This window comes from Polyodon spathula, chromosome 5 (assembly GCF_017654505.1).
Source record: "Polyodon spathula isolate WHYD16114869_AA chromosome 5, ASM1765450v1, whole genome shotgun sequence".
Classification (NCBI taxonomy): Eukaryota; Metazoa; Chordata; class Actinopteri; order Acipenseriformes; family Polyodontidae; genus Polyodon; species Polyodon spathula.
In genome coordinates this window covers 21,088,763-21,108,165 of record NC_054538.1, presented here as the reverse complement: position 1 = coordinate 21,108,165, position 19,403 = coordinate 21,088,763, and the positions used below count along the sequence as shown (strand labels likewise).

At 39.0% G+C, this 19,403-nt stretch overlaps 1 protein-coding gene across 3 annotated transcripts in view; it reads left to right on the top strand.

The window, feature by feature from the left end:
- The window catches only part of LOC121315714 (ribosome-binding protein 1-like), a 32,039-nt gene extending 12,636 nt beyond the window's left edge, over nt 1-19,403 (top strand). For 2 of the 3 annotated variants that reach the window (XM_041250057.1, XM_041250058.1), the window contains exons 3-23: nt 2,819-2,973; nt 5,929-6,051; nt 6,524-6,676; nt 7,514-7,632; nt 8,590-8,743; nt 9,555-9,693; nt 10,423-10,610; nt 11,125-11,162; nt 11,253-11,343; nt 12,111-12,203; nt 12,677-12,769; nt 13,131-13,208; nt 13,329-13,418; nt 13,514-13,606; nt 13,996-14,067; nt 14,181-14,276; nt 14,404-14,487; nt 14,859-14,951; nt 17,396-17,470; nt 18,198-18,296; nt 18,913-19,403. In XM_041250057.1, coding sequence (XP_041105991.1) covers nt 2,819-2,973; nt 5,929-6,051; nt 6,524-6,676; nt 7,514-7,632; nt 8,590-8,743; nt 9,555-9,693; nt 10,423-10,610; nt 11,125-11,162; nt 11,253-11,343; nt 12,111-12,203; nt 12,677-12,769; nt 13,131-13,208; nt 13,329-13,418; nt 13,514-13,606; nt 13,996-14,067; nt 14,181-14,276; nt 14,404-14,487; nt 14,859-14,951; nt 17,396-17,470; nt 18,198-18,296; nt 18,913-18,951 — 2,165 coding nt within the window. In that variant the 3' untranslated portion in view covers nt 18,952-19,403. The remainder of the gene's footprint in view (nt 1-2,818; nt 2,974-5,928; nt 6,052-6,523; nt 6,677-7,513; nt 7,633-8,589; nt 8,744-9,554; nt 9,694-10,422; nt 10,611-11,124; nt 11,163-11,252; nt 11,344-12,110; nt 12,204-12,676; nt 12,770-13,130; nt 13,209-13,328; nt 13,419-13,513; nt 13,607-13,995; nt 14,068-14,180; nt 14,277-14,403; nt 14,488-14,858; nt 14,952-17,395; nt 17,471-18,197; nt 18,297-18,912) is intronic. The other variant, XM_041250059.1, reaches the window with a different exon arrangement.

The following is a 19,403-nucleotide window of genomic DNA, read 5'->3' as shown; positions in this document are numbered from 1 at the left end:
ACACATAGTGCAAAACTTATAATTAATAATATAATTAATACCTCATGCAGAAAGCCATTTCCAGAGAGCTAAGGAACATGGCTTGGGCTGATTTGAGACCTGTGGGAAGGGAGACTGGCCTTTTAGGAGCAGCAGCTTGACACACAAGTGAACGGACTCAAAATGAATCAACATTTGCATTAGCAGTTTCTGCGTCTTTAACTGCTTAGCAGCCAATGTGTATTTTCATCTTATTAGTTACTTGATAAGGAGAAAGCATTTTAAAACTCGAACTAGTAAAGCTGGAAGCAGGCTTTCAAAGGAAAATGCTATTTTATTTTACAGGTTTATACGTGCACAGTAGTGAAGTGTAGTCTGGGTTTAGCTGTTTAGCTACAGCTCCCAGATGTTAGCCTTCTATAAGTGACAAACGTAACTGCTTAATAGAGAATCAAAACAACACACAAAAACTCACTGTTTCTTTAACACAGTACATATTCACTGGTCCTTTCGTAACCATAACAAAGGAACAGATCGCTTGGCAACACCCCCCTGATGTACCTTCAGTCATGCCCCCTTTGGTAGCAAGTGCAGTCATCTCTCCAATCCATGACTGACACATCGTCGCCTAACGCATTAAGGCAATGTCTTCTGGTACTCTGGCTACTCCCCCTTTCTGGATGACTAACTTCCAACTGACCCTGGAATGAACTGTCAACCCATCCAGTCCGGGGCACACTGTTCCTGTTATACCGCGCCCTCACAGGTCGGGAGGGATATTGTTGACAAGAATTCATTTGCTCTCTGTTACAGGCCTTTATATATAGTCGGTTTTACATTCTGAACAATGCTCTTGAGTGCTGGTGCTTGTGGTGTTTTAAGCCCTGTCTCATTGATAAGAGCACAGTGGTGGAAATCTCCATTCTATTTATGCAGCGGTTTGTTTTGGCTGTTAGAAAAAGGCTTAGTGGGCTGACAGTCTGAGTACTTGTGTACACACTGCGCTGTCTCTGGCTGGTGCTACAAAGCTCAGCCTGGCACTGGGTCAGGCTCTGATGCCCAGAAGGCTGCAGCAGGTTAATCTTCTACTGTTCTGGGGTGAGACCGAGCAAAACCCAGCAGATCCTTCTAAAAACACTGAGCCGGCCGGGACTGTTTAACTGGATTGTTCTTTAAAGAATAAATTGATCAAATAAACAAATTCAATTGTAACCATCAAATGCGTTAAGTGTAAAGAATTGAAATGTAATTCTGCATCAACTGCCATGTTTTCCTGATCCACTCACTAGAAGTAAATTCTCTACTCCTAATCTCCCAGTTCTGTTTAACACGTGGTCAATATACAATATATGTATATATTTTTCACCATAAATGTCCCGTTTTTATTTACTTAAAATCTTTACATGGTTTTTACTGAACGTTTGATTTTGCAGCCACACCAAACCAACACACGTCCTAAAACGCTTATCCTTTTAGTTTCCTCTGAGAAAAAAAAAAGCCCATTTAGGTGTTTAACAGAAAAAAAAAACCTAAATTAAATCAATTTTACTATTAACACGTTTCTCAGTTGTGATTGGGATGCACGAATAGCACAACAGATATCAATTTAATTCTTAAAGGAGTGTATGAAAGTCAGGGTAAAATACCGAAGATCTAATGATAGCAGTCTAATGGCACACCTAAATGTCAGTTTTACTGGTTTCCTTTATGACTGTTGTGCTGCCTGATACTGAAGTTCAGTGTTGTTCCCATGCTTGCTAATTGCTCTTCTTTGATAAACTTCAGTTTGCTGCTTACTAACACTGCATCCTCTTTTGTTGTCTATGTGCTGTAGTAGTACTCTCCATGCTGGAGGGTGTATTGAGTACCAGGGATGGGTTTGATGCTGGGACTGGGATTTAATGATGGTGAGGAGACGATACAGTACTGTTGGGATTTGGTGACTATTCAAGGAAACTCAAGGCTGCCGTTTTTGAATTGAAAGTAGATGATTCATGAACAGATGTTCTGCAAAGCTTTACTTTTTAAAAATAATGACTTGCACGTTAAAGTAAGTGTCGAAAAAGCTTACCAAGTTCCGTCCTTACATACTCTGTGATCGTTCTGCAAACTCTTGGCTTTAGATTATTTTAGCTGAACACAATTGCTCTGTGTGGAAACAAAAATCATACAATTTCAATATGCTGAGGCCCATTTATTTATTTATTTATTTATTTCTAAAACTTCTCTACTGTAATCAGTGCTGCTAATAAACACATACAAGAATATTCTTTGCTAAAATTTACACATAAAAATAAAGTAAATGTTATATTACTGAAATGCTGGTCTGTTGCCCAATCCTACTTCACCACTGACAGCAGATGAATTGTGTTGGCCTTCTGTTGGCACTAGGGCAGAATCCTATTTAGACAGAGTGCATGCAAGCATCATGTTGATGCGTTTAATTCCATGTGCGTCCACTGGATTCTCCCATTTTATATATATATATATATATATATATATATATATATATATATATATATATATATATATATATATATGATCATTAATGGAGACAGTCTTGATCTTTAATTACATCAACAGCTAAGGTACTATCAGAAAGAATTACTGGGGGAATTGTCTTTAATAAACACTGATGAAGACGCTTGTCAACGTGTTAGTCTAACTTTCTTTTACTGTTACTCAAGATCACAGGACAAGGTATTTCAAGTTAATGATGACTTTCTGCTGTCAATAGAATGGGGAATTTTAAGTTATTAAACTGGGCTTGGCTCGCTCATAATCAACTTATATGTTTGTTGTAGTAGTTTCGGACCTCAAAGTTAATGTTTTTTTCCAGTAGTTCCTGCTGACTCCCTTGATGGTCCCCTGTACCTACCCTACAAGACTCTGGTTTCCACTGTGAGCAGTATGGCTTTCAGTGAGGGAGAAGCCCAGCGTCTGATTGAAATTCTGACAGACAAGACAGGCATTGTTCAGGACACCTGGCACACGGTAAGGCCTCTTCATATTGGGTTAATTAATTCACCTCAGTTCTGCTAATGCTTGGTAACAATATAAAACACAGCTCTACATCATGTGCCACACACTTTTGGTCCAATTCTTTGATAATAAATAATTGCAGTGGTAGGTAATGTTAGATGTTAGATTTTGAAATGTCACATTTTTTCAACTTTTGGAAAACTACAAAGTGAAATGTAATTCAGTATGTTAACGTAACGTTCAGCAGGTTTCATTTGACTTTATTAGCAAAAATAGTTAATTCTGTAGGGTGTGATGCAAAACTTTTCTCCATAGCTGTAATGCCCACGTATAATCTACTAAATAACAATACAGGTTTGTTCATCAAAGTGTTTTTCTGTCGTCTATATGCAGGTGTATGAAATGGGCCATCAGCTTAGCAAAGAAGCATAAAATACATTGCTGGCAGCAAGTAGCCTACTACAGGAGTGTTTAGAAAATATATCCTTTTACCGTCTCAGCCAGTTATTTAGTAAAAATAATAGTGAACTACAGAAATAATAAAAAAAGAAAATAAGTGATAATGGTATCAAATTAATTAAAGAAAGAATGCTTATCAGGGACGATGTAAAAAATAATGATTTGCCTGTCCTTGTACGAAATATGGGAGGGATCAATCACTTCAGGGTGCTTGGACATCTCCGTAGACAGTTTCATTCATGATTTTTCCTGTCGCGCACGTGCTGTCACCACTTGGCTGTGATTGGTTAATCCACCGATGGTGCCACGCGGCAGCCATAAAAAAAACGCTCTGGGTTTTATTTGAGCGGCACCGTTCAGCGTCACAGCGGGACTAACGGTATCGTCCCGCGCTGATCTGTCCAACACCATGTTAAAGCAATGACAGTGATAGAGACAGCAAAATGTCTCACGTGCCGTGCCGCGCCTATGGGTTCCAGACTTTACTGGCCACTGCTAGCGAATAAACAAATACACACACACAAACACACACACACACACACACACAGGGAGGTCTTTCCTACATTGGGCCACATTGTCACTGCGAAATTAAACGGTGAAACAAAACTTAGCTACTGTACTACTGTTCACGAGCTAGAATGTCAAGGCAATGCAGTACTAACCTTAAATGAATATACTTGGGAAACAACCTCTAAAGATAAATTGTATACCTGTTTTTATGTATTAATAAAATTGTGTTTCACAATAAAGTATTTGGTTTAGAGTTAAATTTTAGCATCTCATAATGGAATAAAAAAGAAACTTGTAAATGGCAAATAGTGTTGGAGATTTGTGTCTGTAGAAGTGGATAAACGCCACCACCTGTTACAGTACTGTGAAATTATTTGCCCCCTGTCTAATTTTCTGCATTTTTCCATATTTGACACTGAATGTTATCAGATCTTCAACCAAAATCTAATATTCGATAAAAGGGACCCACAGTTAACAAATAACACAATTTTGATACTTATTTCATTTATTTATTAAAGAAAGTTAGCAATACCCAACGGCCCCGTATGAAAAAGTCATCGCCTCCTTAGGCTCAGTAACTGTTTACGCCACCTTTAGCAGCAATAACTGCAACCAAATGCTTCCTGTAGTTATTGATCAGTCTTAGAGCGCTGTGGAGGAATTTTGGTCCACTCCTTCTTGCAAAACTGCTTCAACTCAGTGACATTTGTGGGTTTTCAACCATAAACTGCTAATTTCAGGTCCTGCCACAACATCTCAATGGGGTTTAGGTCTGGACTTGGGACTGTGTGTTTCGGATCATTTGACTTGCTGCGTGACCCAGCAGCGCTTCAGCTTCAGCTCACGGACAGATGGCCTGACATTCTCCTGTAGAATTCTCTGATACAGATCAGAATTCATGGTTCCTTCAATGGTGGAAAGTCATCCAGTCGTCCTGATGCAGCAAAACATCCCCAAATCGTGACACTACCACCACCATGCTTGACGGTTGGTATGAGGTTCTTACTGTGGAATGCAGTGTTTGGTTTTCGCCAGACATAACGGGGCCCATGTTGGCCAAAAAGTTCCATTTTTGACTCATCTGTCCATAGAACATTGTTCCAGAACTCTTGAGGATCATCCAAGTGCTTTTTGGCAAACTTGAGATGAGCATTCATGTTATTTTTAGTGAGCAGTGGTTTCCTCCTGGCTACTCTGCCATGAATCGCATTTTTGCCCGGTGTCACTCCTTAACCGAAGTGAGAGAGACCTGCAGCCCTGTATGTTGTTCTAGGGTTCTTTGTGACTTCCTGGACAATTTTACGCCTTTCTCTTGGTGAGATTTTGGCAGGACGGCCACTCCTGGGAAGATTCACTACATTCCCAAACTTTCTCCATTTGGACAATATGGCTTTAAGTGTGGTTTGGTGGAGCTCTAGAGCCTTAGAAATGGTTTTGTAATCCTTTCTAGACTGATAGGCATCAGCAACTTTTTTCCGGCGGTCTTCAGGAATTTCTTTTGATCGTGGCATGATGTGCCTTGAGAACCTGTGTGCTGACAACTTCATTCTGCTGGTAAGGGCCAAAGTTAGTCAGATTTATATTGGGCAGGGCTGGCCCAAATCAGGCTTGATTGTTAACCAAAGTATTTAAACAGATGACCCTAATTATCCCTTTAATTGGGTTGAGTTAACTAGGGGGGCAATAACTGTTTCACACCTGAAGATTGCATGTTTGATTACCTTGCATACCAAACAAAAGAAAGAAGCACCAAACTTTGGTGTCATTTTTTCTCTCCAGACTTCCTCTATATACTACTACAACCCACAAAAAGATCTGACCAAATTCAATGTTAAAAACTGCAAAAATGCAGAACATCAGACAGGGGCAAATACATTTTCACAGTACTATATTTCCTGGATGATGTCTTTCCCAAGCATGTTACTGGAAGCCTATTAACCTGTGAATTTTGGGTTATTAATGGTTTCAATTTAATTCATTTTTCCCCCTCTTGTCCAGGCCACTCAGAAGGGAGACCCCATCACAGCCTTGAAACGGCAGCTGGACGAGAAGGAGAAACAGCTCTCTGCAGAGCAAGAGGATGCTGCTGCTGCCAAGAATAAACTACGAGAGCTCACAAAGGTGAGGAGATCCTGCTTCAATTGTTCACTATTGGTTTTGTTCCCCACTCTGGAGTAAAGTTAGTGCTTGACACTTGGCCCGCGGCAGTACTGTGTGTGTGTGCTGCAAGAGGGATTTTTACTGTAGCTATTTCTAGAGAAATGAACCACTGTGTCAAAGCCGTCCTGGGATTGTTCATTAACAAGGGCTGGCTGAGCTCATTTAGCTAAAAAAGCAAATCCCATTGTTATTGCTTTAGTCTGATTGACAGCAGAATGGTCTACCATAACATGGAAATTAGCCGTACAGCATCATTAGCTATGACCTAAATAAATACTACACCTGTGTTTCTTACAAGTTTTTGGAGAATTACTTTTATTATTCCATTTAGAGATTTCAAAAATTGTTGATGCATTGCCCTCTTTTTTCTCTCTTTTTGTACTTGTTTATTTCCCTTCCTCTGTATTAAAGGCATAAATTGTGTTTAATTTAGGAATTGACTGCTGAGAAAACCAAGGTATCATCTGTGGAATCTAAACTCAAAGAGCAGCTCTGTGCTCAAGAGAAGGAGATCACTGCTGTGCAGGCTCGCATGCAGGCCAGCTATCAGGACCATGTGACCGAGACGCAACAACTGCAAACCAAGGTGACGAAACACTGTGCTGCACTCAAGTCTACAGCACTGTTCAAGGGAGTATACAAAATTGGGGGGGGGGGGAGGTATTTCTTTTAACAAAAAACGATTGTGTACATTGTAGTGTCTTATTGCTGTAAGAGGGCAAGGCTATTTTCATTGACAACTGAATATAACCACATTTTGACAAGAATAGCAGAGATAAAAGTAATGCTTGTTGCAAAACTGAAGTCTACAGTTGTACACTAAATGATAAAACCTCTCCTCAGAGGATATCCTGGTTTGTGTTTGTTGTACTTTGGCCAAAACAAATACATTCCTGGTAACGTCACTACATGCTGGCTACACTTGTGCGTTACATGCTCAGTATAACACAGGATTTATTTAAATTTTTTTTCTGTAGATAAAAGGAAATTGTCGGCATTTCTCGCCTATTTGAAGCCATACATTTTTTAGCAGAAATCCACTGGAGAGACCTGCAAACACTGTTAGCTGTGTACATGTTCATAGGCTTTGCACACAAATGATCTAACCTAGAGCTTTCCAACCTTTTTTGTCTGAAAGATGGGATTTTTTTTAGACTACATTTTTCTGCATTTTAGTGCTCGCCCATAATGTTGCATGCGTTTACAAACCACTATTTTGTTTCAGAGCTGCTTTTACCACAAACCACACATTATCTAGCCTTCACTGCTAAAGCAAAAGAGCCGTATCGAGGTCAATGAGCCAGGTATTACTCAAGAGCCACCCGTCGGACAGCTCTGATGTAAACGGTGCTGTCAATACACCCCCCCCCACCCACCCCCCCATGTTTGTGTGAAGAACCCTGATCTGAGCTTTGAATTGCAGATCCGGACCCTCCAGGAGCAGCTGGAGAATGGCCCCAATGCCCAGCTGGCTCGTCTGCAGCAGGAGAACTCCATTCTGAGAGATGCCCTCAACCAAGCCACCAGCCAGACAGAGAGCAAGTAGGGAGCACACTTTGCATTCACACACAAAGCACAGCCACTCTATCTTCCAAGCCAGCAGTTCACCCCGTTGTCCCTATTTGATGCGCAATAAAAGTAATTAAACCTGATTCACATGATAGTTCTCAGTTATGGTTAGTGTTTTTTTTTTTAAGTGCATTATTCCTGTTGCAACAGAGGGGGAAAAAAAGTACTTTAGATACCTTGGAGGAGGAATGTGCCTTTAGTAAAACTTTGGTTCTTGTTGATTTTGTAAATTTTCAATAACAATCTGACTTATTGCTAAACTGATAAGTAGTTAGCTGCAGAAGTGGTAATCCATGATTCTGTTTTGTATACATAGTTTATTTGTTTTTTTTGTTTTGTTTTTTAATACAAAAACTTCAAATGACAGAATTTTGCTGAACTGATTTGCTGTACATTACTGAAGCATACTTCAGTTTTGTTTGGTTTCTGCCTCTCATTGCTCAACATTGAGAATTTGCTGCAATAAAGCAAAAATCCCTAATTTATTTGTCTTGCGAACACGTCTGATTTACATCTTAAACAGGGTTGGGGTCAGTTCCTTTTTTTTCAATTCCAATTCCTTTTTAAAAATCAATTCCCTTTTAATAATTTCCAGTTCGAAGGAATGTGAATTGGGGAATTGATTTTAGAAAGAAAATGACCCCCAACTCTGCCGTTCGACTAACATTGCAGTTGTTCAGAATTATACTTTGGCGGAGGTATTATCTATAAAAACATAAAGTACTATGTTGCATGTCTTTTTGTATACTCTGTCTGTGTGTGTGTTGATAGAAATACCACATTAATGGGGATATTGGTCTAATCCTGTGTTACAAGACCTGGCTAATTTTTCGACCTGTCCCAGAAGAAGTCTGTTCCTGCAGTCTTTTTCATGATAGTTGGTGTTACACCTAATGTAATTGCAATTATGGCTAAATTCTTCTTTTTCAGGCAAAATGCTGAACTGGCCAAGCTTCGCCAGGAGTGCACCAAGCTGACCAAAGACTTGAGTGATCAATCGGAGGCCTTGCAGCAGGATGAGCAGCAGAGGAAGGCCCTGGAGGCCAAGGTGGCTGCCTTTGAGAAACAGATCAGTCAGCTTCAGGTAATCCATTGCTCCTGCCCCACGCAAGCTGAAATGATACCTAATCCCTGCTTGGTCCACATTGGATTGAATGCACTATAAATTCACTTTCTGCCATGTAGGCTGCCTGTGAATCTGTTCCCAGCTGTCCAGGAACAAAAACAGTTAATGCATCACTGTAGAATGGACTTTTCTTTTGCACTCGCACTGCACTGATGCCGTAAACGCAATGTGAACTTGTGTCTTGTCTTTAAATGATAAGAGACTGTCTCGGGTTTAGTTCAATGAAAGCTAATTCAGAAGAAGACTTCAAAATCGAGGCACTTTTCGCATTGTTGAAATGCTTTAGGCTCAGATTATTGCACATGGTTCTTCTAGTGCTACTAGGTGTGGTTGTTTCTGTCTCCATAAGATGAGGTAGTTCATACAAGAATAATCAAGTTATTTGACTGCTTAACGGAAATGCCTGGATAAAAGCACCATACCCATATTCTTATTGTATTTGAAGTAGTGCTTTCTGTAGCTTCTTGTAGTATTTGTTTAAGCTATAATACTTACAGCTTCCTATTTTATTTGCTTTAGTACTTGCTGTACCATTCTATAGAAATCAAGCATTATTTTTTTTTATTGCTAATTAGTATTCATTCATTTTATCTAAATGTAGATTACATTTGTGGCAGTTAGCCGCATAAAACCGTAAAAGGGAAGATCGATATTTGGAGCCATTTTGCCCAGGTGGTCAGGCAGCTTTAAAATCTCCCTGTAGTTGTAATTAACACCTTAACTATTTGAGCATGAACTTTGCACTAATGTATTCAATGTGTGTGTGTAGTCCATCCAGCAGGACAATGAGAACACTTTGCAGAAGAGGCTGGATGAAGTCAGTGAAGAACTCAGGAAAACGGAGTGCAACAACACCAGCCTGCTGTCAGACCTGGAGAAAGCCAAGAAAGAGCTCAAAAACCTCACGGGTCAGTTTCTTAATCATTCCGCTGAAAGGAAATCCAGTTCTGTCAATGATCGAGTAGTTGGTTGTCGCCATCTGCCATTGGGTTAATAATAAATGTGCGTACTGAGTATTAATGAATCTGCATCTATCACAACCCTGATGTATTTGCAAATTAACTTCTATTTGACAACGTGATAAAAGCCTTGTCGAGTTTTAAAAAGGTCATCAGTTCTCTAGTTGGGAGTGTTTGCTGTTCGTGATTTTGACAGCTGTATTTATTAGCACATGCTGTTGTAGGAATGTTGGTCAGTGAGCTAAGTTTGCTGGAGTTTGAGCTGAACAAAGGATATATCTGGGAAACCACTTTCTCAAATGTGATGGAACTGAGATGTTCAGCATATTTGGTTTTCACAATACGGACACCTAATTGGCTCCCCTAATCTTGGGAACTGCTCACCTGAATGAGATAACAAATACACAGTGGCTGGAAATTACTCTTATTGCATAACAGTTTCATCCATTCCAGGTTGTACTACAAGCTTGGTTTTCCACACAGTATAGGTAACAAGCTCAGGCGTGGCCTGATTAAACTCCTAGTAAAACTAGGAATGGATCCAACTGCAATGTAATGGAAGTTTTTTCTTTTTTTCACCCATGAAATGACGTTTATGCACATGGGGAGCAGTGGCGTATGGGGGGGATGTTTTCTTTCACAAAAAACTTATTTCAATTGAATATTTTTATTCTACAGAACTCCAGTCGAAAGTATCCTCCAGAGAAGCAGAATTGAAAAGCAAATGGGAGGAGGTGGAGAGCCTGAAGACACAGCTGACCGAGGCCAATGCAGAGAAAGTGCATCTGGAAGAGAGGATCAGATCCATAGAGACCCTGCTCGAGGCAGGGCAGCGCAAAGAGTCAGAGAAGGATCAAGAACTGCAGGTAAAACTGCACTGAATAAACTGCGTTCTGTAAAATACGGTTTTAGATCACATAAAATTCAAATTGAAACTTGTACTATACACTGTAAAACTTGCTTTGGTGTTTATGCTCCCTCGCCATGTATTCGGTAAATCAAATGGGTCTGTTTTTTAAAAAACGTTGAAATGTATTTGTGAAAGTTCTGTGTAAGATTTACACACACCCTACTGATTTTAAAGCAGAATCTTAAATGAGCTAATTGTGCCATCTTGTGGTTGTTTTTGGTAATTCACTGAAATCTTATGTCCTTTTGTAATCCAGTGTAGTCTGTTTTTGGTAATTCACTGTAAGACCTACGATTTGTAAAGCAACATGATCTCATATGGTCAGCTCAGCCACGGACTTCATGATTTTGGACAAGTCCCTTCTGTTTATAAATGTAATCCCAGCTTTAAAACTATGAACAAGTCTAAATGTGGAGGTTAATCTCAGGGTTGTAGTATTTTACCTTTTTTTATTTTGCCATGTTACACAGCTTGCCAACGCAGCAGAGACTGAGCAGCTTCAGAACAGGTATATATTTCAGAAGATATTGTCACACAATTAACAGTACAACTAGCTGCTTTTTTTGGTGTTGTGCCAACGGTCTTTGCTTCCTTTTAGTTTAAAGGAGAGAGACGCTCGGGTGTCTTTACTTGAGAAAGAAATTCTACAGCTGAAAGAAACTGTTGAACAGCAAGCAAACAAAAATAATGTGAGTTTGAATTTCTCCAATAAATATTACATTCATTTGATCAATTTAGTCTGGAACATTTCAATAATGTGTTTATAAAATTAAAGTACATAGTGTACTTGTGGTAAATTTAGTATTGCAGGAATTAACATGTTTGTTTTTATAATGTAATTCAATAATTTAAGTATAAATGAGTGATTCAATTTGCGTTAAGTGTCTGCATTTTGGAGTTTAGCCTGAGTTCCGGGTTCTGCCAGGCCTTCCTTTAAAAGTTTTCTGTAGTAATTGTAGTAAAGCATAGATACAATATAGGCAAGCATTGCAAATTATAGTGAGGTATGGTAAAACTACGGTAAATGCATAGTATAACCACAGTAAAACTGCAAAAATACTGTGGTAAACTTTTGTAAGGATCTAAATTATGAACATTAATAGGAAAGGGATATAGAGTTTCCTTGATGCTCTTTTTTATTTTTTAATTCTTTCCACCCTGTTTGTGGTGTTTTTTTTTTTTTTTTAATTGAAACAGACTGGTAGCTGAAGAAACTTGCTGTTATTGTCCAGAGTTATTTTATTTAAAACTTACAAAGCACATACCCCAATTAAAAAATGTCGCCTACAGTACAACTTAAACCATGCCAATTTCTGCAGTGTAATCAGCACTAGGGTGAATGCTTTGTGAATACGGCCGTGGGTGTCTCTCTTCTGAACTGACTGGTGCCAGATGGTCAGTTTTTGATACTAGTATATATCCAGCTGTGGTTTGTCATCCAACCTTTTTCCAATAGGACCTCCGTGAGAAAAACTGGAAAGCTATGGAAGCGATGAGCTCGGCTGAAAAATTATGTGAAAAGAAATTGGATGCGACTAAGACAGCCAAGGTTAGAAGTCTGTAGCAAACTGTTTCAGAATGTTGCATTTAAAGAAAAAATAAGAAATATACATATTTAAAAGTCACAGTTGGGAATCTGGTTGGTGATTTTAATGAGAGATGTAAAAGCAGACACAGTTAATTTTCTTTCTAGGAACAAAATAAGTTAGGAGAGCATTTTCTGTAATATCAACTCTCCTAAACGTGTAGTTAAGACATACTATCTCTGAAGGTAAGATAAGAATGTCACTTAGGATGCTTTTGTAATATGGCCCCTGGACAGTATCACAGAATTGGTAACTATGTTAATGTTCAGCCAAACAAAAAGTAGTACAATTTGGCAACTTCATACTGCTTGTATTTCTGGCCTAAAAGGTTTCTTTCAGAATGCATGATTTAAAGTCTATTATCCGTGCAGTATGTTGGTCAGTGATTTTAAAGAAACTTACAAAGAGGTGTGTGTGTGTCCATTTGCTTTTACAGGATAAGGCAGAGCAGCAGCTCAGTGCTTTACAGAAGGAGATGAGAGAGACCTTGCATGCTCTCTTTCCAGAGATCACTGTAGACACAGACCAGGTACCAAGCCTGTTGTCGGTTTACTTTAAACACATTATACATTTCTATACAGTGTAACCGCTGTGTTTGTTACTTATCTATGTAGACCTCTAAATTTGAACCCTTACAGTCCTGAATTATTTTTGCTGAAGTCTACATGAGAACAGGACATGTCTTATTTATATATTTTTTACAGATATTTATACACTACCTCAGACTGGGACCTAGGAGTCCCGTGAGGTTCCAGTGTGATATGTTTATTAGAGGATATTAGGAATAAAGCTACAAAGAAACCATGTACTTGGTACTGGAGGTTACCTGTTCACATTGGCTAATGATCCAACTCACCTACGAGTACTGAACAAATATAATTGCTTTTCAGACTAATTGGTTAGAAGAATTTAAACAGAAGGCCCAGGAGGAAGTGAGCCAACAAACAACAACCACCACAGAATGGCCAGTGAGTATTTTATTTAAATGGTGATTTTCATATCTTGTGGATATAGCCTGGGGTGTTTAGCATTTTGTATTTGAGATCTTTGGTAGGTTTCATCCATCTGTACCTTGTTTCCCATTTTAGGAGCTAGCACTTCAGTTGAAAGAAGCTGAAGAATCTCGAAACACTTTCCAGGCCGAATGTGACCAGTACAGGAGCGTCCTCGCTGAAACCGTGAGTGTGCCTTCCAAATAAGTAATAACTTAGTATTGATTTCACTAAGTAGGGTTTCTGTTCTTATGTTTGTTTGTGTGTGCGTTCTTTCACAGGAAGGCATGTTGAAAGACCTGCAGAAGAGTGTGGAGGAGGAAGAGCTGGTGTGGAAGGCCAAACTGGAAGAGTCAGAGGAGGAACTTAAAAAGGCACGTGTCGTGTTTCGGGTACCCATAAGTTATACGCTCGGATACAGCGAATAGTAGGTGACAGGGTGCATCCTAACACTGTACTGTTCCACTGAGGAGATCTCAGATGAAAATGCAGTGTTTAACACTTCCTGTTATTTATTATGCATATCGTTCACCTTTGCTTATATTCTGTGTGTTTAAAAAAAAATAATAATGTAGATGGCAATATTGGTTCTATATATAGTAAACAAACTGATATCAAAGTTAATTGCATAGTTAAATGTAAGGATGCATTTTTTTAAATGTTTTGAATGGGCTGATTTTAGAATTAGATGATAGATCTATACCCCCATCAGAATAATTTCTTTCTCTCTTAATTGTAACAAGGGCTTGGTTCTTTCTGACAGGCACAGGGACGGGTGCAGGGTCTGGAGGAGGCCTTGGAGAAGCTCAAGCTAGAATGCCAAAGCACAGAACAGGTATGCAGCTGTATACAGAGGCTTGTACTGCAGGGCTCATCAACAGCACTGAGTTAACAGATAAATGCAGCCTGGTCATTCTGCTCACAGGCTTTGTTATTGTGTTTGTTTAGTTGAAGGAGCAGGTGTCTCGCTTGGAAACCCAGTTGGAGAACCAGCTGGAAACTGCACATTCAGAATGTCAGAATTACTCTGAAGAGGTGTCTCTGGTAAGTCCAGTTATAAAGAATGTTCTACAGTACTGTTTTCTGATGCTGGCACCAATGTGTTTATATGGTTTAGGGGGGTTGTATTTGACTGAAATTCCTTTTTATTTTTTCCCCCTCCCCACTCTAGTTAAGGGTCTTGTTATCAGAATCCCAGAGCCAGCTGGAAATAGCCAAATCAGAAGTACAGAAACAAAGTGAAGAGCTTGCTTTGGTAAGAGCCCTTTCCATTTGTAGACATGTTTTCATGGAGTACGTTTTTCTAAATGCTGTATTTGAAAACTGCACAGATTGCATCATTCCTGTCTGTGTGCTTTATTACTTCTGTAGCACGGCACCATTAGGTTAACATACAACACCCCTCTTTCTATGAATACAATACAAATATAGATGTATTAAATATAAAAGAAGGAATTTGTACTGTGCTATTTCCTTGGCTCAGACTTTTTTTTTTTAAAGAATGATATCAAATTTGATTAGTCCATCAGTTTTTTCTTTTATGCATTTCAAGCCAATACACTGAAGCCCTGTGAAGGGAGATGCGTTCTTTGTATTAAGCAAGAGCTTCCCGATCCTTTATTCCAGGTGAGGCAGCACCTGAGTGAAATGAAGAACCATGTTCAGGACGGAGAAGCAGTTGTGTCACAGACTGACCAAACTGAGCTGGAACCCGACAAGGTGATGAGACTGTGTGCTAGGGGGAGCACTCTGCAGAGTCTTTTCAGGAAGTACTAGACAGATTTTCAACGATCATTTAGCTTCAAACCACTATAGCATGCTCACATACTATATTTTGTATATATACAGTGGCTTGCAAAAGTATTCAGACCTCTGACCAATTCTCTCATATTACCAAATTACAAATGGTACATTGAAATTTCGTTCTGTTTGATATTTTATTTTTAAACACTGAAACTCAGAATCAATTATTGTAAGGTGACATTGGTTTTATGTTGGGAAATATTTTTAAGAAAAATAAAAAACTGAAATATCTTGCTTGCATAAGTATTCAACCCCTGTGCTGTGGAAGCTCCCAGTTTGCACCGATGAAAGAAATTGCCCTAACGAGGACACAATTACCTTACCATTGGCTTCCACCTGTGAACCATTAAAGTTGCTGTCACATTTTCTGAACCATACTATCTGAAAGCACATCTGGAGTTTGCCAGAAAGCATGAGAGTGACCCAGCTGCGATGTGTTTTTGTGGTCAGATGAGACCAAGATAGAGCTTTTTGGCTAAAACTCAAAGCGCTATGTGTGGCGCAAATCTAACACTGCCCATGCCTCAAGACACACCATTCCTACAGTGAAGTGTGGTGGTGGCAGCATCATGCTGTGGGGATGCTTCTCATCAACAGGGACTGGGCATCTTGTTGCAACTGAAGGAAGAATGGATGGAGCAAAATACAGGAAAATACTGCAAGAGAATCTGCTTCAGTCTGCTAAAAAACTGAAGCTTGGGAGGAAATTCACCTTTCAGCAGGACAATGATCCCAAGCACAAGACCAAAGAAACAGTGGAGTGGCTCAAGAACAAAAAGGTGAATGTCCTACAGTGGCCCAGTCAAAGTCCTGATCTCAATCCCATTGGGAATCTGTGGCACTATTTGAAAATTGCGGTCCACAAGCATCGTCCAACCAACCTGAACAACCTGGAGCAAATCTGCCAAGAAGAATGGGCCAAAATCACTCAGACACTGTGTGCAAAGCTGGTACATACTTACTCCAAAAGGCTTAAAGCTATTATTGCAGCGAAAGGTGGCTCTACCAAATATTAATGTGCGGGAGTTGAATACTTATGCAAGCAAGATATTTCAGTTTTTTATTTTTCTTAAAAATATTTCCCAACATAAAACCAATGTCACCTTACAATAATTGATTTTGAGTTTAAGTGTTTTAAAATAAAATATTGAACAGAACGAAATTTCAATGTACCATTTGTAATTCAGTAATATGAGAGAACTGGTCAGGGGTCTGAATACTTTTGAAAGGCACTGTATATATATAATATATAATTTCAGAGAGTTGTTATGTTGGAAAAATACAATGTTCAACTGTATCCTTACCCTTAAAGTTTACCATGATAAAAAACCAGCAAAGTGTGATAAAGCGGAGTGAAAGCATTGTAAAGAATAGCGAGGCATGGTAAAGTATATTAATAAACGTGGAAAACTATGGTAAATGCATGGTGTAACCACAGGAAAAGCATGGTAAAACTGCAAAAATAGTACAGGATACTGCATTTAATTTGTGTATTTTTGCTTGTTTTTAAAATTGACCCAATTTTAAACACGTGACACATTTTAATTTAAAGTGAATTACAGTAAGTTACATGTCATTTTGTAAATTATCTGATTTTGAAGACCGGTACTTGGCGATGGTCCTATATTCCCTTAACCTGGTCATGTACTGTATGCTTCAATACTTCCTGAAAGGTAATAACTGCTCATTACTAGCTTGTCTATGTGTGTATTAACACAGTTTAGCCAGCTATGATGTTGCTTGTCTGGTTATCATTTGTTTTGCAAGTTTTCACAAAAATCTGTACAGGCAAAGAATTTGCAACATTAATAAACCCTCATCACTGGAAATAACTTGGTTCCAAGCATTCAATAAATAAACATTTCTAAGTACCAGCATATAATGTTTGAGAGATTATATTACAGTTATTGTTTTTTGGTTTAAAAACCAGAAAGGTCTTGATTTTTCATAATCCAAAACAATTTGTGTTTACCAGCTGTGTAAAAATATGACATTCAGGTTTGAACGGAGGCTAGTTTTCCAGCTCAATTTACATTTTCAAAGTTCTGTTAGTGCTTTTACAAACAAGGCTGTCATTGCGTAGCAGTTTGATCCATTCTTGATTTTCCTAGAAGTTTTTAATAAGACACACCTGAGCTTGTTACCTATATTCTGTGGCTAATCAAGCTTGTACTAAAACCTGGAATGGATGACTGCTGTGCTACAAGTCTTATTCTATGTTTTAAAAGAGTTCAGCAGCTGTTCCATGTTTTTCATTTTTTGTTTTGTTTTGTGTCTTAACAGTGAATTTGAGAGGTGTGCTTTTTAATTATTATTGAATACATGCTAACTGTGTTTGTTTTTGTTTGTTTAAATCTCAGCTAGAGCAAACTGTAGAAAAACTAGACCATGAACCAACACCAAGGCAGAAACCGGCTGCTGGCGACTTTGATCAGGTAACATTTTTTTTTTTTTACTGATGTCCTTTATTCATTGCCCTCAGGGGGTTCTCGTTTGGCAGGTCTACAGCAAAGTACACAAGAGTTGGTGCTTGAGAAGGCAAGTCTGGCTTTGGTTTTGCAAAAAAAAAAAAATCTGGTTGGAGAGTTTAATCATCTGGGATTGTGTGATTAGGCAGGTTGAGCAAAGGCTTTGGGGTTTATCTGAAAACGATGCTAAGATAAGCCACAGCTGGATCTTTTTAACAAGCATTTTGCAGTTCCAGGACACCCTTCTGGTTTCAATCAACCGCTTATTTTTGTGGGTGCCGGTAATCTTGGAATAAACAGAGGAGGTTTAGTAAAATGATCTTAAAAAAAACAAAAAAACAACTACCTTTCAGTGGAACAATACACTTTTTATCCAGGAGAGAAGGCATGGTGCACATAGTTAAAGTGAAGCACAACAGAGGGGAATTCAGGGACTCTACCGGGGCACAGTTCCTCAAGGGGGGTTGGAGGGTTTAGTGAGCGGAGAAAGAATGTGATGTGATCACTAACCAAGTCTTAAAAACGAATAATTTCAAACATCTAATTGGCATTATCCTTGTTTCCCACACTGAGTATGAAGCATTGCGCTCACTTCCTCTGTTGTGTATAACACTGCAGATGGGGTGTTGCACAGGAAAGGAGCATAATGTGGTGATTGGACAGATGTGCTGTAACCTGTATTATCTTTGATCAGTCTCAGACGTTGGTGTCAGACCTGCAGACTCAACTTGATTTACTGAGAGGTGCTGGGGATTCTGTGACCTCTGACTCTGAAGACGTCGCTCAGTTAAAGGTAATGGGCAACTCAAAAGGTCTTCAATCTGGTTACGATCTGGTCAAAAAGGAGCTTTACGATAAGTATTATTTATTGGATACAATTACAAAATGAAAGTGAAACCGGCCTGTGGCAGAGCAAAGCTCTGCCCTTTTTAAATTGGCAGGGATGGGGTTAATTTCCCCTACCTGCTTGGGTTTATTATGTTCAGGTGGCTGGGGTTGATTAGTTGATTAGGTTAATTAACGATCAGTCAGCGCCCAGCCACCTGACATAAAAGGCTTCCTCATTTGAGAGGAGGGAGCTGAGGAAGCAGGTTGGTGTTTTGTTGGTTGTGATTTTTCAATTTTCTAAATCTAGTGAAGGCATTGCCCAGCCTGGAAACCTTTATTTAGCTTTTTTGTCTTTTTGTGTTTCAATCCTTTTGTTTTGGCCCTTGTGCCTTTTTTATTTTTGTATCTATTTATAATAAAAGTATATTTTTTTGAACTGCAGTCTGTCTCTGGGCCTCTATCCACTCGCCAGCCTGCCACACGGCCCTTTTTATCCAACACATGAAGTGGCATAGCTTTGTTTTTTCATCCGTGTTAAGCATAGAATCTAAAATAAACTAACATTTCTCTCCTTCTTGCAGGATCAGGATGGAGAGTCAAAGGAAGGAACATCTGTTTAAGACGGCTAGAAACTGAAGACTACACAATTTGCCAAAATGCCTTACAATTATTATAGTTTTTATGCATTCCTGATTTATATGCTCTTTATTGTACTGTAGTTATTGATTAAAAAAAGAAAGTTAGAGAACCAAACATTCTGAGGGAGGAAGCTGCAGCTACATGTTTAAAAGTATTTTTGTTGAAATGACATTCTGTCGGTATAGCGCTGACCTGTTGGACATCTGAATGTGCATTCTGTCTTCTATGTTGACAGAACATCTTGATGGTCATAGTTTTATGAAAAGGGAAACCAAATGTACATTAACTGTACATCAAAAAAGTGCAATTTCTTGTGAAGGAGGACGCTGGAGGTAGGAACGCTGAGGTAAGCAGTTGCAATAAGTGCCTCTACTTCTGTAGTTAGCTGCCAACACAAATTTTGTTAAAGAAACAATAAACTACAATATAGCCA